This window comes from Cricetulus griseus, chromosome 8 (genome assembly GCF_003668045.3).
Source record: "Cricetulus griseus strain 17A/GY chromosome 8, alternate assembly CriGri-PICRH-1.0, whole genome shotgun sequence".
Taxonomy (NCBI): domain Eukaryota; kingdom Metazoa; phylum Chordata; class Mammalia; order Rodentia; family Cricetidae; genus Cricetulus; species Cricetulus griseus.
This window is the reverse complement of record NC_048601.1, coordinates 3,116,476-3,143,254: the sequence shown is the minus strand read 5'-3', so window position 1 is coordinate 3,143,254 and position 26,779 is coordinate 3,116,476. Positions and strand designations below refer to the sequence as shown.

At 43.6% G+C, this 26,779-nt stretch overlaps 1 protein-coding gene across 3 annotated transcripts; it reads right to left on the bottom strand.

Moving 5' to 3' along the window:
* Window positions 1-322: 322 nt before the first annotated feature.
* Window positions 323-26,777, bottom strand: Ints13 (integrator complex subunit 13). 3 transcript variants are annotated; one of them, XM_027430106.2, is made up of 18 exons: window positions 26,279-26,418; window positions 25,105-25,340; window positions 23,650-23,724; window positions 19,949-20,151; window positions 19,320-19,400; window positions 16,411-16,501; window positions 15,146-15,274; window positions 13,528-13,612; window positions 9,848-9,937; window positions 9,569-9,658; window positions 8,460-8,638; window positions 7,339-7,509; window positions 6,897-7,051; window positions 5,899-6,129; window positions 4,220-4,359; window positions 1,592-1,727; window positions 779-856; window positions 323-675 (listed from the first exon to the last, which is right to left on the bottom strand). In XM_027430106.2, exons 2-18 carry the CDS (start codon window positions 25,327-25,329, stop codon window positions 636-638), a joined length of 2,199 nt encoding a protein of 732 aa, XP_027285907.1. In that variant the 5' UTR covers window positions 25,330-25,340; window positions 26,279-26,418; the 3' UTR covers window positions 323-635. The 3 variants fall into 3 exon arrangements, with proteins under 3 accessions (XP_027285907.1, XP_027285909.1, XP_027285908.1); XM_027430107.2 differs by lacking the exon at window positions 26,279-26,418 and adding an exon at window positions 26,648-26,777 and having other exon boundaries at window positions 636-675; XM_027430108.2 differs by lacking the exon at window positions 779-856 and having other exon boundaries at window positions 329-675.
* Window positions 26,778-26,779: the final 2 nt, after the last annotated feature.

Genomic DNA, 26,779 nt, shown 5'->3' with positions numbered 1-26,779 from the left:
TACATGCTGCTGAAGCCGAGATCTGTCACCTGGGTAACCCTGTCTCAAAAAACAAAACAAAAAACAGAAAAGATGTAGAAGGATATCAAACTGATAAATGTAACGTCACAGGGACTGCCTGAAACTCCCTCAAGTGCAGACAAAGGCAAAGCATTAAAGAACAAACCAAGCCAGTAGTCTCCTTGGGAAAGTACTCCCCACACATCACACAGACAGATAAGATCCAATATTGAATACTACAAATCTCACTAAATTCTGATGAGTTTTATACATTGTTACAACTGAGAGTAATTATCTTTTTCATAAAGCAACACTCCAATACTTTGCATTTCATACATTTTAATAGTTTTATTTGGCAAAGAGGAGCCTAAGAATTTTTTTTAAAAAACATTTCCAGAGGGAACACCTTTTACCATAAAATAAATTGTGATTTGGGAGGACAAATCTCAAATGTATATATTTTGACTCTGCCAATCTTAGAATTAGTACAAAAAAGATAATTTGTTGAAATTCTTTACAAATGTAAAAACAAGTCCAGGCAACATAGCTATATAATCTTGCTGTAAAAGTACTTATATCAAATTCTGCCCAAAATATTTTTGCAATATACTAAACTTAGTTTCTCCAGTCACTCTTCACTGACGGCTGGCTTTTCCATTTTCTGTTGTCTCCATCCTGAAAAGTTTAGAAGGGGTAAAATGAGATGTTAAATTAAAACATTCACTAGAAATCTGTATTTTTTTTTACCTACTTTTACCCATTGGAACTAAAATCTAACCTATTCACAACAGGAGAGTGTGAGCACTTTAAGAAAGGGATTGAAGTTCGGGGTCCTCCAGTCAGTCCAACCTCCTCACTGTACACATGAGAGAAAGCAGAGCCTGTGAAGATGAGGAGGCCTCCCTAAGACCCCCCTGTGAAGATGAGGAGGCCTCCCTAAGACCCCCTGTGAAGATGAGGGGGCCTCCCTAAGACCCCCCTGTGAAGATGAGGGGGCCTCCCTAAGACCCCCCTGTGAAGATGAGGGGGCCTCCCTAAGACCCCCTGTGAAGATGAGGGGGACTCCCTAAGACTCCCTGTGAAGATGAAGGGGCCTCCCTAAGACCCCCTGTGAAGATGAGGGGGACTCCCTAAGACCCCCTGTGAAGATGAAGGGGCCTCCCTAAGACCCCCTGTGAAGATGAGGGGGGCCTCCCTAAGACCCCCTGTGAAGATAAGGGGGCCTCCTTAAGACCCCCCACTCTCCCATCTCCTCCATTTAGTCTAACAGTCCTACAAAAAAAATTCCTTTAACAATATACTGTAGGAGGATATCTCCTTAAAACTGATTAAAATAACGACATCTGAAATTTATTCTATTCTAACACTTTAACATAGATCCCATGTGTGATTCCCCCTGAAAACAATGCTATAAGCAGCAGACACTTTCATAATTATGGGCCTTTTTATGAGCACCAAGGGTCTCACAGGTTAAGGAGAAAGAGATTAGCTCATAATAGCAGTTTAAAGAAAAACTGCTGACCACGAGCAAGCAGTTTGCATTTCGGGACTAACAATCGACAAAGCAGTTTCCACAGGAAATTACACAAACCCATTTTCCTCCTTAAGGTGTTGATATAACTCAGCTCTGTTATTGACAGAGTTCAGACGTCCAGCAAACTCCTGGTGCTTTCTGGAATTGGCAGTGTTGATTCTGTTACTCCACAAGGATAATAAGGACATTGGCCCTGGTGTTAGAGCAGAAAGAGAAAAAGTTAAATGTCAGACTTAACTCTCACTTCAGTTGTTCACTTTACACTATTCAGGCACTGCACCACGCCAGAAAAGTGCACAGGGCACTTAGAAGAACCAGCCTTGAGGGCAGTGTATCCACCAGGCACCCAGCTGGCTTGGGAGGATGGAGGGGGCGAGTCCTCCCCAGAACACATCAAACAGGCCTAAGGAACGAGGCTGATCACAACAGACACAATGACTTCGGTTGTAACACAGAATGGGGGCCATGAAGGTGGGAGGGGGACATGTGGGGAGAGAGCAGCAGCAACTGGGGTATGATTCAGATACACTTTATACATGTATGGAACTGCAAAGGACAAAAAAGACTATCTCAGTTTCTCATTCTAATCCAGTGGTCTATCTGACACGTGAGGTCTATAATTTGTCAGTGGACACTGATTTAAATCCTAACATTTCTAACTCTGGCAACAGCCTGAGGGGCAGATAGATGGAGACAGACTTTTCTCTTCCACCATCCAGTTCCAAAATAACCACACAGAAACTTATTAATTATAAGTGCTCAGCCAACAGCTCCAGCTTGTTACTAGCTAATTCTTACATTTTAAATTAACCCACATTTCTTATCTTCGCTCTGCTATGTGGCTCGGTACCTTTTCTCAGTACAGCAAGTTCTCCTCTCCACGTCTCCTCGTGATTCTGAGACTAATCTAAGTTGAATGGGAGTGGTTCCTGTGATGACTCCAGCACAAAGCAAGGATGGGTCTATAGTACAGAACTCTGCATCTCTCTTTTCTGTTTTCCATGGTTTGTTTCTTCTCTTTATATATCAAAACTTATTCTAGTCTAAATTTTGTTAACAGAAGCCTCAACATACATATGAAGTAATAGAAACTATAAGAAATACACCCCATGTTGGGTGCCATATGTAGTTAGACTTTTCTTTCCCACCGGACAGTTCTCAAATAACCACACAGACTTACCATAAATTATAAGTGCCCGGCCAATAGCTCAGGCTTGTTACTTGCTAATTCTTGCATTTTAAATTAGTCTGTATTTGTTACTGTATGTGCTGTCTCCTGGCTCACAGCTCGTTACCTCATCTTCTACAGGTCTTGCTTCTCCTGCTCCTGCTCCAGACTCCAGCCTCCCTCCCAGTTCTCAGACTGGCTCTCCCACCTGACCTCTTCCTGCCTAGCTACTGTGCAGTCAGCTCTTTATTGGAGCAATGAGAGCAGCACACCCTCACGGTGCACAAAAGGGTCGTCCCACAGCAGGCAGACACCAGAGGACCATCAAGGTGACCTCGGAGTCCCAACTGCAAGGAAACCGGGGAACTGAAGCGTCAGTGTGTCCCAAGCCTGCTCCTAGCAAGACTTGCCAACAGACAGCACGTGAGGCCGCCCTGCTCTTGTCCAGGACACACAGGCACAGGCGCCAGAGAGTGACCTGAGCCCAGGTGATCTCCAAGGACACTGAGGCCCAGAAGGACATCAGGAACTTGAGTCCAAGTCCCATCCTTTTAGACCTAGAATTACTTCAGGAGGAAATTAAGCTTCTCAGCCTATAAATAAGATGGAAAGTTTTATGGTAAAAATATGGTTTATAACAATATCTTTACTTAAGCTCGGTCAGGACCCATCTTAGTTTAGCACTAAATGAGCATCACCACACTCCTCGCTGGATACCAAGAGCTGGGTGGAGGGACGACAGCACACACCTTTCTTCTCACATATACAATCTACAGACTTTTTATGTGTATGTACAAACATACATGAAAGTGGAAGGCAGTGACTTGGGAGAAGAGGGAACCGTTGAGGGGAGAGCAGGGACAAGACAGCGCTGTATGTAGAAGAGAATTATGAACAACACACCATGATGTATGGGAATCAAGTGTCAGAATCAAACCCCTGACTTTGCTCATGAGTGGGGAAAATGTAATGACAAAGGGCTGAGGGGAGTCTGTCTCCGTAAGCAGCACCTGGCACTTCAGGCTCAAGTAGATTTAAGCTTCTAGTTTTTCTAGTTTACAATTCCTTTCCTACAGACTTCACACAAAGCATTTGTTTTCAAAGCCTTCACTATAGAGAATACTGTTACTATTCTTCTTTTCCTCCTCCTTTTTTTTTTTTAAAGATTTATTTATTATACACACAGTTTCTGTCTGCATATATCCCTGCGCACCAGAAGAGGGCACTAGATCTCATTGCACATGGTTGTGAGCCACCATGTGGGTGCTGGGAATTGAACTCGGGACCTCTGGAAGAGCAGCTGGTGCTCTTAACCTCTGAGCCATCTCTCCAGCCCCCTCCTCCTTTTTCTTTTTCTTTTTTTTTTTTAAATGTTACAAATGTCTTCCCTTCCAAGGCTGTGAACGGAGTCTCCTGTCTGGTGTCTAGACATCAGGAGCTCTCTCACAGACAGTGTCAAGTGATACTGCACACAAGAGCTCTGCTGAAAACTGCCTGGCTCCGGGGGCTATCCTCACCTTTAGACTTTTCCATGTGTGGCGTCTCATCCATTTCAACAAGGGGCTTTTTGTTTGGTGGTTCTGGGGAATCAGGTGAGTCCTTTATAACCTCTGCTTCGGCCAACTCTTCTTTCCCTCGTTCTAAAATACCTTTCAACCTTGCAGAGACAGATAATGAAGCCAAGTTTAATTTACAAGTCTGTAAATTGCCCAGTAAGTACACTATCTGTATATCAGTTTTCATAAAATATCTGATCTCACAAAAGAATCTAAAACTCATATAAAAGAATTTAATGAGTTCAACACAACTTTACTTCCCTTTATAGCAGTCACAGTTCAGGGATTAGTAAGATAAAAAGGAAAACTAAACCAGACAGGAATTTAAGTTAATATTTAAAAGTTAGAAACAATGTAATAACCAAAAGACGTTTCACATTTTAAAAACAAGGAAAAGAAATGTATTCAAATTACAAATAAGATTATGACTTATTGCCATGTGTGGTGTGGTCTATGTAATGGGGAATGTATTTAGGTTTCATTACTTGGGAGCCTCACTCTAAAGTTATTTTTTTCTTCAGGTAAGATCTCACTATACAGGCCCGGCTGCCTGAAACTCATCGCACAGACCAGGCTGACTTCAAGCTCACAAGTGCTGGGGTTAAAGGCCGTACTCCAGCTTTTAGTAGGCTTCTTCAGTAAGATAAGCACGTCTCAGACATGCACAAGTCGTATGCTGAAGGTCAGTTGGGGCCACAGTAGTTTTTTTCCTTTTCCTACAGTTGAAACTGCTGAGACGCCAAGTGTTCCACCTGTCTGGTAGTGAGTGAATGGCTTCCAGAGCTACTCTCAATGCCCTTTCTAGAGAGCAGTGGTGACGGCAGCAGATGTGGGAACTGGTGTGTGTGAGCAGAGGTCTGCTACAAGTTAGCAACTGTGAAGGCAGAGCCCATTTGTTTGTTATACAGGTATGTGTGTTTGGAATTTTCTATAATGCCACTACAATACTTACCTAACTGTCTTGCCTGATTGGTAGCAAGGAGATAGAAGGTGATACATTTATGATATGTGTTAACCTTTAAAACTTTTTAATTGGGGGTGGGGACAATAAATGCACAATGGCGTGTGTGAAGGTCAAAGGTGAGAGGGCAGCCTACAGGAGTCAGTTCTCACCCAGGGCCTCAACCATTCTTACTGCACGAGCCATCTGCTGGCCACATTCTAACATTTTATGACTCTTTATGGTTTTTATAACTTTAACCTTGATGTCACTAAGGGGAAGCAGTATGCAGCTCTGGAATGATGTCAGAATTAGGACTGTGAGTTCATCTGCTCCAAAGGGCAGCCTGCACCTAATTCCTGTAAGATTGTGCCTTCCACACTTTGCTGTGACCACTCAACTGTGGCCTGTCTCTAACATAAGGCAGAGCATTCTTTTAGGATGGGATCTTGGGACAAATGCCTAGGCAAATCACTCAACATAAAATTATACTTTTGAATTTTACAATAGTCATAGTGCACACTGGCATCAATCGTCATAATAATAGCCAGGAACTAGTTAGGAAAAATTAACACAGTTTTTGCCCTAAAGTAAAAAGATGCTGTGTCTAATAAAAGTGCAGGTACAGATGGACAAGCCTGCGTTGGATGGACTGGGTGTGTGTGCCACGGCAAAGGCGCCAGCTAACAGAACCAGTCACCTGTCTGAGTCTGGCCGCGGCTTCTCCGGCCCATGCTCCTTCGCCGCCTGCTCCGACTTGTCCTCCCTGTCCTCCCTCTTCCTCCCTCGCTTCTTCCGCTCCTCTTCTTCGGGGGGTTTGCTCCGACACGCCATCAGACACTCCAGGACCCTCTGATGCTTCTCGGAGTTGCTGACATGGGCTCTGACAAGCGTTTCTAACTCGTTCCACATGATGCGGTACTGCTCGTCTCTGGAGGAAAGGTCGGACAACGCATTCTCAGAACCGCTCCTTGTGTTCACACACGAAACGCTAACGGACAAGGCGTTCTCAGAAACGCTCCTTGTGTTCACACACGAAACGCTAACGGACAAGGCGTTCTCAGAACCGCTCCTTGTGTTCACACACGAAACGCTAACGGACAAGGCGTTCTCAGAAACGCTCCTTGTGTTCACACACGAAACGCTAACGGACAACGCATTCTCAGAACCGCTCCTTGTGTTCACACACGAAACGCTAACGGACAAGGCGTTCTCAGAAACGCTCCTTGTGTTCACACACGAAACGCTAACGGACAAGGCGTTCTCAGAAACGCTCCTTGTGTTCACACACGAAACGCTAACGGACAAGGCGTTTTCAGAAACGCTCCTTGTGTTTACATACGAAACGCTAACGGACAACGCATTCTCAGAACCGCTCCTTGTGTTCACACACGAAACGCTAACGGACAAGGCGTTCTCAGAACCGCTCCTTGTGTTTACACATCCAAACGCTAAAGCTACTGACCCCACCTGCTACGGCAAAGGAGACAGAAGTAGAGACATGTTTATTTCCTTTTACCCATAGTTAATGGTGGAATTCCAAGTTATATTGAAGCAGTGCCTACTTTCCTATGTCTCCATCGTACCTATACTATATGTACACACTCATCCATCCCCTCAGACAATGTGCACATGGAGAATCATCTGACAAAATAACACCCATTAAGTAAGCATGATGTGTGAAGAAAACAGCACTACCTTTTAGGGCCCTTTCCTCTGGTACCAACTGTAGAAATAGGAAGGGGGTCATTTTTCCTTTCCATATCAACCAAGTTGTATATCGTCTTTTGACAGTTTAGCACGTCTTCTTCTGTCAAAGACTCTTTCACAATAACACTGGCTAATGGAACTACCTGTAAGGTTAAAAAAACAACAGGAAGAAAAGAGAAAGAAAATCTGTCTTGAAAAACAAGCATCAAGGCGTTAAGGACAAAGTTGGTTTAATGCTAATGGTTCGAGGACCACAGGAAGGGGACCCATAACTGCTGCTTCTGCCCTGAGTCACTAATTCTTCAGCCACAACAAACACATGCTTTCTTTCTTGCTTGAGGAATGGCACCAATTACAAACTTTTAAAAATTTTTCTACAAATATATTTCTAAATACACACTAATCTAGAAAAGAGCAAAACAAGACTCACCGCTTGCATGTTGAAAATGGTGGTTTGTGAAATAATCATGGGCCAGTAACGAGTGTGCTTTTCTAACTGGTCCTTTGCACGTTCCAGCGGGATCTCTAGACTTGCATCCATTTTATATCTGGGGTCTAGAAAAGGAGTTAACCTGTTTTCCCTCATAAATTCACCAAAATCCTAATGATAACCAGATAAGACACAATTAGAAACTAATCTAGTGTTGCAGCACGGGTTACATCTGACAGTCATTTCCCTCATGTCCTCTGTGACTGTCAGCACAGCCCTCTCTCTAACAGGGGCCCCGCCTCACTGCTCACCCTGCCCCCACTTCATTCCTAGGACTTCACTGCTTTCTTTCAGATGTGCGTGCATTAATCACAGCACAGTTTGCTTATGAAAAAGCTGCTTTGATAGAACGTCAAAATAATGAGTGTTAATCTTTGAATAATGTAATTATAGGTAAATTAGGGTTTTTGTTTGGTGTTTAGATGTTTGTATGTTCTCAGTTTTCTCTAATAGATACTGATTGGCTTTTAGTCCCTTAAAAATAATTACCCAAAAAAGCCTAATAATTAAATTATAAAATACTTGGTGGTTTATCAAGTGTAGTTATATACATAAATTAACATTTAAGTTCCACCATCATCTCAAAAACTAGCCATGAAATATCAATATATGCAAAGGAAAGCACTAGTTTAATCTTCCCTCTTCTCTGTAACTCCAGTGTTGCAGAACCCAGACAATTCCCAGTCGCTGAACGTATCATACAGCAGAGAGGACACACAGTGATGTCAGTTATGGAAACAACCCACTTCTTTGAGACGGCCTTGCCGTAACCTTAACATGTACCAAAAACTCTTGCTAACTGACTCAAAACAAAGTCTACAGATAATAAAGCTGTACACCAGGGCTGGAGAGACGCTCAGTGGCTCAGAGCACTAGCTGCTCTTTCAGAAGACCCAGGTTAGATTTTAGCATCCACACCATGGCTCACAACTGTCTTTAACTCCAGCTCCAGAGTACCCAACAGCCTCTTCTGGCCCCCAAAGGTACCATGCATGCACAAAGCGCACAAACATACAAACAGGCCAAACACACATAAAATAAACATGTTTCCAAAGTCTCACTGTAATCCGGTAGTCTGTCACTCTTCCTCCACAGCCTTCACTGATGGAAGGCGGATCTTCTAGAATGGATCGAGAGCTGCTGAGGACATGCAGAAAGATCTCTCCTCCATGGCTGCTAAGCATGTGGCTGATGACTTTGGAACCTGACTTTCTCGGCTGCTCCAACAACACAGAGCGACCTGTCAGAAGCAAGATGAAGCTGTTGGTAACAAAATTCAAACAGCTCACATTTACCTAGCACGGCTAGGCTAGTGTATCTACACATTCCCAACACTTAGCTTCTGTCAGAATCCTTAAAGTTTACATAATTATATAGTTTCCCAAAGGTAATTATAATGGCATATTTGTATGCTTTACTCAATCTCAAGTTCACATAAAAATTTCCTCATAGAAACTTAAAATAAAATTCTCAGGTTATTAATGCTGCAAGTATTTGAGGGAAAGGCACGATCTCAATGCCTTCTACAGAGTGACTACCTTGCTAGCATAGTTGTTTTTAAGTTTCTACTTCACATGCCAAATGCTACTGAATTTGGACTTTACATATTCTGATAATCAAACTGTTTAACAATGAAAAGAACCTTCCAAAAAACGACATTTTTAAAACTCAATAGTTCCAAAACTTAAGATTATCTTGCTACCAGAAGAGCTTTGAAAATTTAAATTTAGAAGACAGAAGTTAATAGTTGAGCTGTAAATAAATAAAATGAACCATAAATTTTAGGTCTGGGTAAGAATCATATGGTACGATACTGAAAATATAATATTTAGATACAATGAAGGTGAAGCATTCAAAGAAACCTCAGTTCACATACAGTATGTAATTCAGTGGGCCCAAGGTGAAGGTCTGCTATTCCAGCTTCCAAGAGCGCCAAGTCAGACTTTAAAAACCAAAACTTCAATAAAATTCTTAAAACCATGTTGGGAAAACTTAAGATATAATAGTCTGGAAGTCATAAAGAAAATCCTTTTTTCTGACCCTTAGCAAAACTTGTTAAGGCTATTTCCAAATGTGTGAGTTTAAAACAATTTTGGCAAATAGATCAGAGTGACACTGATGACTCCACTTAATAGTAATTGCAATTAAGACACTGAATATTGAAAATTACCATTGAGAAGAAAATTAGTGAGGCAGGAAGAAGGTCTACTATTTACATCTACTGGTGAAATTCGATATGCTCCAGTGCAATAGTGTAGTTCTGAAATAGAAGAAAACACTGATTTGAAAGAACGTAATGAAATAGCCTACAGTTCAAAACAACAAAGTTTGTTCTGTCTATGTCTGTCTCTCCTCTCTCCCTCTCCTTCCACCAACAAAATTCCCCAATTAGAAAGAGAGAGAGCGAGCGAGCCAGAGAGCTCTTGTCCTCCTGGCCCTGTCTACTCACCGATGCTGTTGGTCCTGGGTGTGCACCACTTCAGGGTTACCGTCTCTTTAAATGGACCTTCTCTACTGCTGCCACCTGAGTGGGTATCACCTTCAGAAAGGTCACAGAAACACTAACTTTACTAAAGAGGTCACCACCTTCAGAGTGACAATTTTTAAGTTTTCAAAATAAGCTTAAGCTCTGGAAGAGAGAGGAGCTCTATGAGAACACTCTTTCTACAAAGTCTGGAAAAAAGTCCATGTAGAGGATAGATATAAACTACAATTAACATCAATAATTAATGTCCCTTCAAATTTTTCATTTTATTGTTTCATTCACCAATTTAATTAATTTAGGTTGCTGCTTCAATAGCCAATAAAAAAAGCTTTACAGGCCTCAAACACCGCAACCCTCTCTCCGCCCACACCAATAAATGCTAAGTATAGACAATGCTCAGAAGGGTGAAAAGTCTAAGATGACACGTAAACCCCAGTGTGCTTCTCAGAGGACCACGATGTTCTGAGTGAAAACCTGAGAAGACAGCGCAGCACCTTTGCCCTCATGGAACCTGCAGGGCGTAGGGCAGACTTGTCAGCCAAACAGTGGACAAATCTGAGGTCACAGAGTTGACAAAGTGTTGAAGAAGAGGCTACAGGGCGCTACGAGAGCCTCTCTAGACACTGTGAAGAAGCCTCCTTCAGATAGTTGGGAAGGTCGGCTAAGTTCTCAGAGGACAGCGAGAAATGAAAGAGAGGAAGAGGAAGCCACGTGGTCTGCGCAACACCAGAGCCATGAGAACACGGTGCATTGCTCTCAGTTCACCTTCTTCCCTGGGAGGCCGGGTGAGGAAATAACCGGCTGCAGTCAGGGAGCGACTAACAGCAGCCAAGATACAGTATGGTTGTATCTGAGACACATGACGAAATCAAGCATGATACAGTTGATTTAAAAAGTGTCAGAGAGACAGAGACTGTGGGAGTAGACAACAAATAACTGGTCTAGCCTGAGACCTGTGGCATTCTTGAGAGTGGGCCACCCTTGACACTGCCTGGAACTCCTAGACCCAGAAGCTGGCTGACCCAGAGATACAGGATAGAACACACAGGACTGGCATAAAAAGAAAATGATGCCTAATGACACCCTGCTACATGCATAGATCAGTGCCTAAGCCAAACTGTCTTCAGAGAGGCTTCGTCCAGCAACTGGTGGGAACCCTGCACAAGGGGGTGAGAAAGGACTGTAGGAGCCAGAGGGGTCAAATACACTACGAGAAAACCCACAGAACCAACTCTCCTGGGCCCACAGGGGCTCACAGAGACTGAACTGACAACCATGGAGGATGCATGAGACTGACCTAGGCCCTCTGCATATATGTGACAGCTGTGTAGCTTGGTCTTCTGGTGGGGCTTTTGGGATCCTATTCCTCATACTGGGCTGCTTTGCCCAGCCTCAATACAAGGGGAGGTGCTTAGTCTTACTACAATTTGATATGCCATGTTTTGTCCAGACCCATGGGAGTCCTGCCCTTTTCTGAACAGGAAGGGGGGGGTAGCAGGAGGCAGAGGAGAGGTGGAGTAGGGACTAGAAGAGGAGGGAAGGGAAACTGATGTGGGGATGTCAGGCAATTCAAAGATGATCTTGAGGTTTCCGTCTAACATAAATGCAAAAACACCTGGACGAAATGTCCACTGAAAAGTGCTAAGTGCCAGTCAGAGAGCTCACCAATTGTTCTGGGGGCGCTGACATCAGGCAGCAGAATGTACAGATATGGAGCTTAAGGGAGATAGATGCCTGGGCTAACGTACAGAGATCCCGCTCAGTCCCACCCAAGTGAGGCTTACCTAACTCCCAGATCATAACCACATGCAGCCTCTAAGTGCCACAGGAGCACTCTGCAGCACGAGTATGAACACTGTATTCACTTACGCACACCTCTGTGTAATGTACAGGCACAGGGCTCAGGTCCTAATGCCACAGGAGCACTCTGTACGAGTATGAAGACTTTTTACTTATGCACATGGGACCCGCCTGTCTCTGCTCCTCACTGTGGCTTTTCAGACATCTCATAGGCGTTGGAGATTGACCTTGGGTCCTTTTGCTCTCACAGCAAGTGCTCTTACCCACCATGCCATCTCCACAGACAAGAAATAGTTTCATAGCCAAGGCTATGTTATACACTCTTCTGAGTCAAAATAAAAAATCTTAAAAGCTGGTATCATCTCATGGGTTCCTAGCAATCGCCTTGAGTTATATATTTTTTTCTTTTTTCTTTTTCTTTTTTTTTTTTTTTTTTTTAAGACAAGGTTTCTCTGTGGCTTTGGAGCCTATCCTGGAACTAGCTCTTGTAGACCAGGCTGGCCTCGAACTCACAGAGATCCACCTGCCTCTGCCTCCCCAGTGCTGGGACTAAAGGCGTGCGCCACCACCGCCCGGCTGAGTTATATTTTCAACATCAAGTTCTCTACATTCCCTTACTAAACATCAGCAGATACATTAATCACAGCAGTTTCTCTCTAGCTAGTAATTCAATCACCGAATCTGAATATCCCTTAGACACGCAACCAGTGCCCCAGCTGGCTCACAATCATGCTTCATAATGGATGCACACCACTGCTCAACATCAATCCTATAATCCTATCAGCATCAGTCTACAACGTCAAACCTTACAATGTCATACAGCTTTAGGAGTCAATGAAATATTACGATTCATGCTGCTGCAGCATCTGCAATTTTTAAACAAAGAAAGTGAAGCACAGAAGCACAGACCTTTACTAAAGCTCTTCCCTCCTACCCTGAAGCACGTAGGTACAGTGATGGAAACCACAGCTTGGAGATGAAAGTAAACTTTCATCTTTCATTTACAGAATATGAGTTCATGGTCACTCTCCCAGCTTGCTTTCTGCTGCTGTGATAAGCACTGTGACCTAAAGAGCTTGGGGGAGTAACGGGCTCACTTCCGCTTGTCAGTTAGAGTCCATCATCACAGAAGCCAAAGCAGGAGCTCATTAAGAATCTGAAGGCAGAAACTGAGGAAGAGGCCATGGAGGAGGGCTGTTTCCCTTGGCCTGCTAGGCTACCTTTCTCAGACATACCCCAGACCCACGTGCCCAGGGACCCCAAAGTGGGCTGGGCCCTACTGCATCAATTAGCAATTAAGAAAATGCCCCACAGACATGCTGTGGTAGTTTGGATGTAATTGGCCCCCATAAGCTGAGGGAGTGATATTATTTGGAGGTGTGACCTTGTTGGAGCAGGTGTGGCCGTGTTGGAGAGTGTGTCTCTGTGGGGTGGGCTGTAGGTCTCCTGTGCTCAAGCTATGCCTACTTCAGCTCACTTTCTAAAGCTGCTTGTGGATCATGATGGAGCACTCTCAGCACCATGTCTGCGTGCACGCCACTGTGTCCTGTCACCTTGGTAACAGACTAAGCCTCTGAACTGTAAGCCACCCCAATGAAATGCTTCCTTTTACAAGAGTTACCATGGTCATGGTATCTCTTCACAGCAACAGGAACCGTAACTAACTAAGACACATGCCTACAGACCAATCTGATGAAAGCACTTTTCCAATTGAGATACCCTCTTCCAGGTGGATCTAATTTGTGTCAAGTTGACAAAAATCATGATGTTGACATTGTAGAGGAGTCTGGACAAAGACGAGCTCAGTCTATGTGCTAGGCTAGGACACTTGGTCGGCCTCTTACCACTTCTGAGGAAATCTACGTGCGCGTCTTTGTGGTGAAGTAGCTCCACGTCGTAGTTGGCGGATGTGTTGGCGTGCTGCTCTTCCTTTAAGCAAAGTGTAAGACATTTTAATAAATTGGGTTTGCTTTCAAAAGAATCACATAAATTACCATGGTTTTTTTTTTTTATTTGCTAAAAGTGAGGTAAATACATTCTGCCACAGTTAACTAAATAAGAGAATGGTTTGCCCAGTCACTTATTTAAAGATGCAACACATTCCATCAGTGTAATAAACTCTAGAACTATTAGCTGAACACAGGCACTGAGGTAATGACTGTTTCATGTTCAGAACTAACACAAATGATTCTCCTAGAAATTTTGAATCTGTTTAACCACAAATTCATTTTCTTGCCAGTTGTTTGTATACCTAATATAAAATCATTGAAATATATGTAAGTCAAACTTAAAAAGTTGTTAGAAACAGTACCTAAACAATAGCATCTTTAAATACTTGCAGTGAGTTAATGCACACCACTTGTTTAAAGGAGCAAACACTAGCAAACAAGCGTAGTAGCTTGTTTTTGGCATCATCCATTAACAGAGAGAACAGACTACAGATCAAGTGTCAGGTCCAACAAGCAAGCTGTCTCTGCCTTCCCAGCATGTCTCTTACACACAGATACAAGCTAGGGCTGGTTACACTACTGTGTAACACCAAAGCCACTCTAATGGCTCTCCTAGAACTCCTAGTAAAGAGCCAGCCAATGAGGTCGGGAGGACATGAAAAGTGAAAAGCTAAGAGTTCTCTCTCATCCAACTTAGTATCCATGGGATGATAGCAAAAGAACTGAAAACAAAGCTGGGCACTGTAATTCACATCTGTGATCCCAGCACTATAGAGGCTAGGGCAGGAAGAGCCCATGTTTCAAGTCAGTGTAGACTATAAAGTGAAACCCTGTCCCAAAAAAAGAAGCAAAAAAGAAAAAAAATGAAACCGGACTCCAAGAAAGTCACCATGAATTTTTTGGTAAGCGTAGTAACTGTATGGACTGAATTTCAGTAACGACTCATTCAAAGCTAACTATGGGCCAGTCATTTTGCTGGTCCTGACAACAGGAATAGTGACAGATTCCCAGAAAATCTACTTCTGAAACTGAGCCCTCATATCCACGGCTCTTTACCTGAGGAGCACTACATCAACTGGAAGCCAGGAGGAGTTTTTCATTAGTCAGACCTAGTACTTATCCACACCTTCACATTTGGATGGGTAAGAATGAAAGCATAGGAAATAAAAGATCCACTCAAATATACACAGTGAAATCTAGTAACACAGCTCTCAGGAAAAGAATCACAGAGAAATAATTTAAAATATAGATTTTGGTAAAAATAGTAAGAACATAGTTCTTAAAAAAATCTCACATGATATGTTCTTATTAGAAACAGTGACAATACAACATTTGTTCTGTGATCCTTTCTTTCTGATTCTCAGTATTTACTGACCTGTTCAAAGACACTGAATGTGGGCTAGCAAAACAAAATATAATACAGGGAGAAAAAGTAAAGGTTCAATTAAAGCCAATAAGGAACGTCAAGCAAATCATCACAGAGCACAAAAGGGCTGTCAAGCAGACCACCTACCTTCATGGGAATGTTGGTGATGGTGGTCGAGGCCAAGTCAAAATGCTGCTGCACCAGAACATTCAGCTTGGTAGCGAGGTGCCGCCCAGCTCGGACACTGTGGACTTCACTGGTCAAAACGGGGGAGAGCTGCAGGAGAGCACCCAGGAGAGATGACCCACAGAGCACTCACCACTCCACAGTAGCCCCGTGCTGAGTCTCGAGTGGCTTTTTACAATGTGCATGGGGTGGGGGTGAGTGGGGGAGGAGTGTAAAAGCCAGCCAGGAGAATTATTTCACCAATGAGTTGCATCCGTAACATATATAATCTGTTTACTATACTGTAAGCCAGGAATGATGTGAGCCATGAGTCCACCACAGCACAGACAGTCACTGTCCTCTTAAAACCTAGACTTAGCACGCACTCACCACATACATGCTGATAGTTCTAACTGATTGATATGAAAACAGAAGTGAAAATCACACAGAGATACAAACTGCTGATAAAATTAAGAAGGAACATGAAAATCACCACAAGATCTGGCTTCATCACCAGCAGGAGGTCTGGTAGCAAAAAGTACTGTAAAGCTCAGCAGGGAGAGCGTGGTGACCTTTAACCTTTAGCCCCAGTACCCACCAGGCAGAGGCAGGCCGGTGGACTACACAGAGAAATCCTGTCTCAAAAACAAAAGTACAGTACACTAACAAAATGTTATTCATGTAACAGTGGACATGGTTTAAATAAAAAATGCAAAACAAAACGTTAGAATATGCTATTATACATTGACGACGGTTAACTACGTAAATGGACAGCTTTACATTTCTAAATACAGACTACCAATGAAGATGTGATGTGAATATACTTACTAACCAACAAAATTATCTTTTCATTTACAATATCTTTATTTCTTTTTTTAAAGTAAAAGTTATAAAGTAGGTTTTTCCCTGAATGTTTCAGTTGGTTTCTTTGTTATCAGAGGGTATTTCATTAGTATGTAGTTTTCTCAAAATGGGTAAAAATTCAAGTTACTGAAGTAACTAAACTTCACAGACTGGAATAAAGAGTTTATAGACTTGCAACACATTATATTAAAATAAATGTCGATGATGAGGCAAAACAGAGACATGTAATGTTTGTAATTACAAGTCTATTCTGTATTTTCAGACTTTCAAGTACTTTCTTGGCAGGAAAAACCAGCAATGTCATCAGGCAACTGCTGTCACCCTAAGTGCTGCTAACTCCAGCTCACAACCCTGTCCTCTGCAGTAGGAACATCCACACTTACTTCTTTTTTAGGACGGTCAGACACAAGGCTATCTTCACCAACCGGGTAGGTGTGAATCAAGACCAACTCACATTTTTGAATCTGCATGAGACTTAAAAAAAAAAAAAAAACTTTCACTTAAAAGGTTTTTTTTTTTTTTTACTGTGAAGAATTCAGCAAGCAAACTACTGGACCTCATCATGATAAACAGTGTAAGCCCATGAGCATACCAACACTCCCAGCTAAGCAGCCACACGGTACACAACTGCTGTACTTGTATAAATACCCAATGAATAATTACACATTTAAATGAAACGCAAGACTTTTCTGTGTATTTAATAATGCACACCCTGATGGTAGGTGCCAGGGCCCTGCTTTCAACTGAAGCCACTGAGGCAACTCTACTACTACCGCCACTAAAAGACATTCTGTGGAGTAAGAAGCTGAGAGGTAGCCAACTATGTGACAATCTCTGTATAGTAAAAAATGTTTAAAGTTAAAAAGTAACAACAAAGAGAAAGGTCTTACAATTTTCTGTAATTAGCACAAAAAAATGAGTATCTACATATTGCATTTCTTTACTTTTTTTTGAGGACAAAAATCAGGCAATCCTAATCACTACCTATAAATGATTACTTCTAAGAATATGAGACTAAAAATTTTCTGTTTTTTAAAATTGTATTTTTACTTATTTAGGAACACATGCAAGTGAGACTAACATGGGGGAGTCTTTCCTTCTACCAGAGGTTCTGAATTCCTGTTGTCAGACTTGGAACCACCTCACCAGCCCTTCCCTAGCCTTGTATTCAGAAGAAAACTGACAGTAGCATATTCAACGAAAATCCATGTATTCTACACTGTACATTACATAATTCACTGTTAGCTACATTTCTGTTCTTTCTGACTCTGAATAAATGAACAAATGTTTCCTACTCAGTGTGCTGGTTTGAATGTAACTGGCCTCCATAAGCTCAGGGAGTGATATTATTTGGAGGTGTGGCCGTGTTGGAGAGTGTGTCACTGTGGGGTGGGCTTTAGGTCTCCTCTGCTCAAGCTATGCCTACTTCAGTTCACTTTCTGTTGCCTGTGGATCATGATGGAGCACTCTCAGCTCCTTCTCCAGCACCATGTCTGCATGCACGCCACCATGGTAACAAACTAAGCATCTGAACTGTAAGCCATCCCAATGAAATGCTTTCCTCCGTAAGAGTTACTGTGGTCACGGTGTCTCTGCACAGTAATAGAAACCCTAACTGAGACACTGAGCCATTCTCATGTGAACTGTAAAGGACATTACTAAACACCTGAGAACCCTTCTACTAAGGATAGTTTCACTCCTAATAGCAATGCCCCTATTCCATATAAGAAAATTAGTAACTGCTCAATCTAAACTGCAGTCCAGTACAACTGCTGTAAACACGCCCTTATTGGCTGTAATGTAACAGGTAAACATTTGGACTACTGACCTAGCAGATGGGATAAGAGTTCCTGAAACCCTTATAAAGTCCTAAGTACTATGGCACCAGCAGTATCTTCCACCCTTTATTTGATCTTGGATCTAGGTTCTTGACCATTGGTTCTTAACCCTCTGGAATCTCCTAGGTGGTAGCCCCTCTGTGCTAATGATCTAACTCTTGGGATTCTCCACCTGTGGTTCCTACATGGGGGAAGACATTAACAGAAAGACAATGCTATAATTAGAAGCTTGGGACCTTTAAGCCCTACCCTGCCATCCTTGAGAAAGGAAACAGGGGCCAGAAAATAAATAACCAGTCGTGCTTGTGTGACATCTCCATAAAAGTCTCAGAGACAAAGGGCTCATGGATTGTCTTACTTTGGTTTCCATTGCTCTGAAGAGACACCATCACCATGGCAACTCTTATAAAAGAAACATTTAATTGGGGTCATTTGCTCACAGTGCAGAGTTCAGCCCATTATCATCATGAAGGGAGCACGGTCAGGCAAGCGGGATGGTGGCTACACTTGGCTTGTAGGCAACAGGAAGCTGACTGAGGCACTGGGCAGTATCCTGAGCATAGGAAACCTCATAGCCCCCTCCCCCACAGTGACACACTTCCTTCAACAAGGCCACCCGCACTCTAACAAACCACACCTCATAGAGCCACTCCTTATGAGATTACACCACAGGGATGTCCTGTGAACACATGCACCCTCTGTGAAAACAGGACATCCATCTCCAAGAGGTGAAAGCTCCTGCACTTGGGACTTGCCCTGTTTGTGGTGCTTCCCCTACTTCATCTGTATCTTTGTAACACACTAACACAGTCTGACATGATGGGGTTGTGGGAACACCTGATGACTAGCAAGCCAGACTGACAGTGGTTCTGAAAGGATGGAGATGCAATGCTGAGGATCTGAGCTCTTAATGTGCAGGTGCTGTAGTAACTCTAGCGAGCTGATGTCTCAATTGAACGGAAGCACCCCAGGATTGGTGTCCTGGCAGAACTGTCTGATGTAGAAAAAAAACACCCAACAGTTTTGATCATCACTAAATACTGCTGTGAGTATCAAGCAAGTATAAAGCAGTTTTTCAACTGCTATTATTAAAAAAATAAATTCACACAATGCAATGAGTGAACCTATTTACATTTTGAACTAGTGAGTAATGATTAATAACACCCACAACTTGCATATTTTATAAGTTCCTAGCAAGGTATGATAATGAGCTCTCAAAACAAATATACTTTATAAATTTGCATATCATTTTATCATTCTGAGCACCTTTCTTGTGAGAAGAAATATTCTAAAATGTAAGGAAAATAAAAAAAATCTGATCAAACTTATAGCTTTAGGCTAGTAAGAAAAATCAAGGAAATGCTACCAAATACAGTAAAAATTATTCCAAGCAAATATGAAATACACATCATGTGACGTTAAAGACAGCTATTTCATCTCTGAATTATACTCACTGATCTGAATTTGCAGCAAGCTTGTTATGCTCATGAATTGTTTCTTGGACACAGTCTTCAAGCATGCGTACATGACTATCACTGTTATTAAAAAAAGAGAAAACTTAGAGGAACAAACAGTAAGAAAAAAGTCAAAGCCACTACTCAGCTGCAGGATGCTGATACTGGCATTTAAAATTACTTCAGCAGGGCCTGGAGGTGTGCTCAGAGGTGAAGAGCAAGTGCACCTGTACTCGTGTGCACAAGACCCACATACAGACACATATGTACACAGAATGCCAAAAATTTACTTCAGCAAAGATTGTCTTAAGCATATTCATTTATAATATCAAACTGTTAGCTAAAAAACCAGTGAAGAAAGTCTTATCAATTTACATAATAATCTAGACAATTTTCACCAAGACGATTTTTTTCAGACAGTTTTGCTCTGTAGCCCTGGCTGGCCTAGAACTCACTACTTAGGCTACACTGGCCTTAAACTCAGAGTGATCTTCTGATCCCTGCTTCTGAAGTACTAGGATTGCAGGTGTGTATGAGCATATGCAGCTTATCAAGATGGATTTTTATCTAGAACCCAATAAGCCTGGTATCAATATTCAAGGCAAACAATAACGGGATTAGCAGCCCACCTTTTTGCATTTGTAATACAGATGATTCGTCCTCTATTCCCAACTCGCTCTGCATTCTCCATGAGTAACGTTCGAGCCTCATGTTGGTACTCAGTGATTTTGCACAGGGTCTCCACGGCTGCGACAAGCCCATGCAGAATGCTGCAGCACTCAGGGTCTGCCCGAGGGTTAGGGGGGCCCACAGTAGCCAGTGCTGCCATGAGCTAAGCAAAGGGAGAGACAACCATGCTGACAACAGTATGACATGCGAGACAAAAACTTCCTGAGAAAACAACAAACCAACACTTCTGAAAATGGGCTGGAGAGATGGCTCAGCAGTTAAGAGCACTGGCTGCTCTCACAACAGACCGGGGTTCAATTCCCAGCACTCACAGGACAGTTCACAATCGTCTATAACTCCAGTTCCAAGGGATCCACACCCTCAGAAATAAATGACAAAACACCAATGCACATAAAATAAAAAACAAATCATTTAGATATGTACATATGGATACAAACTCACTTAACAAGATACTAGCAAGCCAAATATAACAACACACACACACACACATTATACATCATAACCATGGAAGATTTCTGTCAAGAATGAAAGTTAATTTAGTATCAAGTAGGGAGGGGAGGAGAGGAGGGGTTATGGGAGGCAATATGGGTGGGGAGAGACGACTAGAATTAAGGCATATTTGAAGGGTAATATGGAAACCTAATACAGTAGAAAACTTGCTAAAATGCAGACATATGGAGATGATCTAAGTGAAAACTCCAAATAATGGGGCAGACAGAGTCCCAAGTGGCCATCTCTTGTCACCCAGTGAAGCATCCAGGACCAGGACTGAGTTACATCTAAATGAGTTGTTTGGCAAAGGGGCCCCATGGGAATCCCCAAACAACCTGGGCTGTTGCCAAGACTGTAAGTTACTCTCCAAAAACTGACAGCAAGGTCCCACTGCTGTAAGCAACAACACACTGCACATGGATATGTTGAGCTGGTGCTCTCAAAACACCAAGATCTTTCATCTACAATGGTATACTTCTTGCAAGATAGGCTAGGGTAATGGTGGCACAAAGCATTCGGGAATAACCAATCAATAACTGATTTGACTTAAGACCCATTCCATGAAATAGAACCCATACCTGACCAAGAACCTGAGACTAAGCCAGGCGTTGGTTGCACACGCCTTTAACCCCAGCACTCGGGAGGCAGAGGCAGGTGGATCTTTGTGAGTTCGAGGTCAGCCTGGTCTCCAGAGCGAGTGCCAGGATAGGCTCCAAAGCCACACAGAGAAACCATGTCTCGAAAAACCAAAAAAGAACCTGAGACTAGAGAGTCAGGGACCTAGGGTAAAACCAAATAGACATATGTAGTGATGAATGACTCCTAAATATTTGCCACCAGCTGACTTCACTCCTTATTCATGAGGATTTCTGACAACTAGTTGTGATAAGGATAACCAAATACAATGCACTACATACACTTGACACAAAAGCATCTTCAACATCAGTGACTTTCGAGAGTGGCCCTTACAGTGGAGTTTCCTCATGACATACTCAAAACTTCAGAGTATTGAAAGAGGTATTAAAGAAGGGTTCCTCCCAACACTGGATACTCACGTAATTTGCTTGACTGAGAATGTTGGGTTTGGGTTTTTGAGACAGCATCTGCTGTAGCACAGGCTACCCTCAACCTTACTATGTATGTAGTCTAGACTGACCTTGAACTCCTGACACTCCCTGCCCATTCCTTCTGAATGCTGGGGTTTAAGGACTGTGCTATCAGGCCCAGCAACTTTTCACAGTCATATGCTATTAGATAGACCGCAGTAGTGCAGAAAAGGGAGATGTGTGCACATATGTGTTGACTGTTTTGTTTTGTTTTTTGAGACGGGGTTTCTAACACATAGACCACAGAGCACAGCAGAGCACAAGGACAGGCCCTGGGCTAGCCCTGCCCAGCAGAGTGTCATCAAATGTCCTGTCCCATCTATCTTCCTGTGGCTTACTAAGCACAGACACACGGCAAAGGCTGCAAAAGAGCCATGGTTTAAATTTTACATCACCACACAAAGCTGGAACTATTCTCAGATAGCTAAGTGCTACATTAAAAGTAGCAAGATTAGCCGGGCGGTGATGCCGCACGCCTTTAATCCCAGCACTCAGGAGGCAGAGGCAAGCGGATCTCTGTGAGTTCGAGACCAGCCTGGTCTACAAGAGCTAGTTCCAGGGCAGCCTCCAAAGCCACAGGGAAACCTTGTCTCGAAAGAAAAGAAAAAAAAAAGCCAACCCCCCCCCCAAAAAAGTAGCAAGATTAACTCCACCTTCTGAGTCCACCTGTGAGTGGCAGAACTTGACAGTGAAGTTCACAGCACATAGGAGACCTTGGGGGTGGGGGGTTCCAAAGAGACCATCTGGTGACTGTGACATTTTGAGGTTCCTTCAGAAAAACAACTGGCTTATACCACAGTGAAGCCCACAACTGAGGGTCTTCTAACCCAATGGTCAGTGCCGTGCTGATAGGCAAGACTGCACAGCCAAAAGTCAGCAGGCATGCAAGTAAAACCTCAACATGAAAAGAACTCTGGAAACAGAGATCAAAACTGATCCTCAAATAAACCCTTAACTACCTCAGTTGTAAAATACATATACAACCATAAAACAAGACTGACAAAAAGGATATAGAGTACAAGAACAAGCTCTTAGAAATTAAAATAGTCAAATAAAAACTTCCAAATAGATAGATAACACAGGTTCAAATAGATAAATAAAGAAAAATGACTTTAACCCAGAAAGTCCAATATCCTACTAATAGATATTCTAGAAAGACACAGAATACAGACACAAGAACAAGATCAAACATACAACTCAGAATTTCCCACCTAGCAAATCAGAAAAGACCCGCTAAGGAACATCATTGAAAATGTTCAGAATATAAACGAGGAAAGAAAAGACTCTTAAAGCCTTCGGAATTTAAATAAACTGACACTGGACTTCTTCAGCAGCGTCAGCGGAAGTCTGGACATAGCGGTGTTTGAGAAAATACTACTTTTATGTTCAAACTATGGATACAAAGACCCACGTTCCATGAACGGCAGAGGCCATCCTCCAGCAGACAAAGACCACACAGAGGAAACGCTGCCATGAGAAAGCACAAGAGGATGCTGAGGCGCAGAGGGTGGGGACTGTGCTTCAGGAAACTGCTGAAGTAACTGATACATTTGTGGTAAAAGAAATACGGAGAAGCTTTGAGAGACGTGAGCAACAACAGGTATGTAAGTAGGAAAAGGAAATGGGGAGTTCTAAAATAAATAGTCATAAATACTATTTGGCATAGCAGTGAGCAACACTTTTATGGATATACATATTCTATATACACAGAATTCTAAACAGAAATTCTGATAGAATGATTAGAAAAAAATGAGGGAAAGGCATGAGCCAGGAAGGGTCTTGGTAAATCATCACTAACAATAAGGATAAAGTTTAAATTAAGAATGCAATAAATAAAACGTGGTACGCAGTCATTATGCTTAACATGTAAATTAAGAACCAGAAGCTAGAGCTGAGATTTGCTTGGAACGGAAAGAGCAGTTTTTCTTTCCATGCAACCTGGGATTTTAACTTTGCAAAGATACAGAAATTCTTAGAAAAAAAAAATTAATCATTCTTCTAAGTTTGACCACATTTAGGTAATTTTCAAAACCCAGGCATACCTCCTGTAAGTTCTGGTCTTCTTGAGTCCAAGAATTCAGAACATGTGCCCCGGAGTCACTCACAATGAAATTCACCTAACAGATATCAAAGAGACAAATCAGTATTCAACTCTCACACTGTAAAATAACACCAATTCCTAACACTGGCAACTATCTGATCCATGTTCTCTAAGTGTGAATGCCCAGGGCATGTAGCTGCTATTCAGGCACTGAGTATACATACGGGAATGTAGTCATAGATCAGACAGTTCTGCACAGCATGGAGAATGTCTGCGTGGGCAATGAGGTAATGCAGTGAAAGAAAACACAGCAAACAAATGAGCAGGAGAATCTCAGAGAATAGTAAATGTTGTGAGAAACAACTTGGTTCACTAGTCGGATCAGGCGGTGAGAGACGGACGGGCTCTCCACAGAAGCAGCGACTGAGAGAACTCCAAATTGACTATTGAACAGGTCACACAATAAGCCAGGGACAGATAATTTCAAGTACGGCAAACAGAAGACGAAATGGTCTTTAAATTTAAATGCAAACCCAAAAAGGCAAAAATCCCTAAAAAAGCAGAGGGTTTGGAGAGAAGCCTGAAGAAACAGGAGGAACTCTGAAGGCCATACAAGGAACTGACAGCCAAATAATGGACATCAACTACACTCCTTCCTTTTCCCTCGGTAAAATACAGATTTAAAAACTGCTATAAGGGATGAAAATGCAGTCCAGTGCTGTAGTGCTTCCTGGCATGCAGTGTGAGGCTGGAACCTAGCACCACAAAACAAAGCCCTGTCAGGTATGAGGAGGACCTCTGCTGGGTCCCAGCTCAGGCTGCTGCATTTAAGAAGACCAGCACTTGCCATCTAACATTTAAAATACTGAAACCTAAAGGTGGCTTTAATATTTGGAATTTCTGTCAAATGTCTATGTCTCTTCTTACTAATTAACACACAGACACACACACAGAGAGACTTTTTAGCTTTTTGGAACTGGGAAGGTGGTGCATGTCTTTAATCCCACCACTTGAGAGGCAGAAGGAGGCAGATCTCTGAGTCTGAGGCCAGCCTGGTCTATCCAGAGTGAGCTCTAGGGACGGCTAGGCATACAAAATAAAAACCCCTCAACCTTCCTTCCACGTGAGACACCAGTAGTTCTCTAAATCTAGTGCCTGTTCCAAACTTGCTGCGTACCTGTGTACATAGTATGCATAGTATGCATAGCATGCATAGTACTCACCTCCTTGGACTGTTTATAGCCAGTACACATAAAGTGTAAGTACAAATAGAAAGCGCTTTGTAACCCACCTACAACTCTTAAGTGTGCAGAACCCATCAGCATCGTACTGCTGGTCATACTTAAATGCCCATACGGTAATAATCAAAGGGGCAGTTAAGTTTGCATAGACAGCTACAGATCTACAGCAATGTCTCGTCACTATCTACACAATTAAACAGTTTTCTGACACTCACCAGCTTCTTGAAAGGGAATATATCATACATTATCCTACAATATTCCATGGAAGACTCCACTGAGCAAGTCCACAGGGACTTGGAGATGGGAGCCAAGGGGATGATCCCTGGGGTCCTGTTCTTCACCAGCATGTCAAACTCCACATGCTGTCTGCATGACTCTGCCATGTACGGGCAGTGATCCACAACAAACACCGTCTTGTGAGACTCAGAAAAAATCCTCATTGTGCTTCAATCTGTAAAAGGGTAAACATACTAGTCAAATGTTTGATACATAACACACATCACTTAGGTGTGTCTTCCTCGACATTTGGTGGTGAGCCTGACTTAAGTCCCGAGAATTCTGTTCAAGCAAGGGCAAGGGTTATGGTGCCCAGTTCCAAGGGATGAGCTACAGCGTCCTATATATGCAGTCAGTTTACCAGACAAAACGAATCCTTAACTCTTTTTTTTTCCCCTTTTACAAAGTACTTAAAACAGAGAGAGAGAGAGAGAGAGAGAGAGAGAGGGATACATTTGACGCTGACCCTCGCTAGGGGCTCAGGGGTAAAAAAAATCCCACAGGAGAAGACGGACAGCAAAAATACAACCCAAAATCCAGACACACATCTTCCGAGGTAACTGCATACTGGGGGGGGGGGAGTCTTCCCCACACGGAGCCCAAACCCTCATCCTCCCCATGCAACTTGCAACAGAGCGCAGTGGATTCACCGCGGTCCTTCAAACAAACCGATGCCCGGGAGGAAACGCTCCTGAAACTTTTTCCTTACAGACACAGAACAGGCGGTGCACTCCCCCCGCCCTCACCCCCACCAGCCTGCTTCGCTCATTAAAAAAAAAAAAAAAACCTTACACAGAACAGACCAAAAGAAAAAAAAAGGGGGGGGGGTGGAATCCACCTTCTAAAAGCACATGGGGGGCCGCCAGAGTGTCCTCGGGAACCGACCGCCTCAGCCAGCGGCCCCGCTGATTGCTGTGTGTGGAGCGCACCGCCGCGCGCCCCTCTCGCGATGCATGCATGCACGCACGCCCAGCAATGCATGCAATGCACACGCCTGCCTGCCTGCCTGCAACGGGGTGGGATGCAAGCAACGCACACAGCTGGCTGCAATGGTTGTGCGGGGTGCAAGGTGCGCGGACCCGGGGGAAGCCCTGGGCCGCGAGGCGCGCTTACTTTCGTGCCTGGTCCTGCAGCGAACGCACGGAGGCCGCGGGAGAAGCCCGGCGAGGGCGGCGGGCGGGGAGCCTGGTGCACGCCGGCGGCGGAGGACCGGCCCCGGCTCATCTCCCGACGCACCGGGCTTCCTAGACGCTGGGGCGCGCGCGGGCGCGCGCACGCACGCCCGGCGCGCACTCGCTCGGCCCCCGCGCGTGCGCACGGCGCTCCCGCACGGCCCCGCCATCTTCCCTTCTCCCCCTCGGAGGGGAGGCCGGACCGGAAGAGGGCGGAGCCAAGTCAAGTACCGGGTGGGGTGTGAGGGAGAGAAAAATGCCTCCGGCGGTTGTCCCCCTTCAGCCGCGGGGAGGAATGGCCAGCACCGACCTGAGAGAATCCCCCAAAGCCGAGCCCCAGCCGCGGCCCGGGCTTTAAAAAGCGGCCTGGGCTCTGCAGGAGCGGAGCGCGGCCTCTGGGACTCCCGTCCTCCGCCTCCACCCCGGCCCGCAGCGCCGGCGG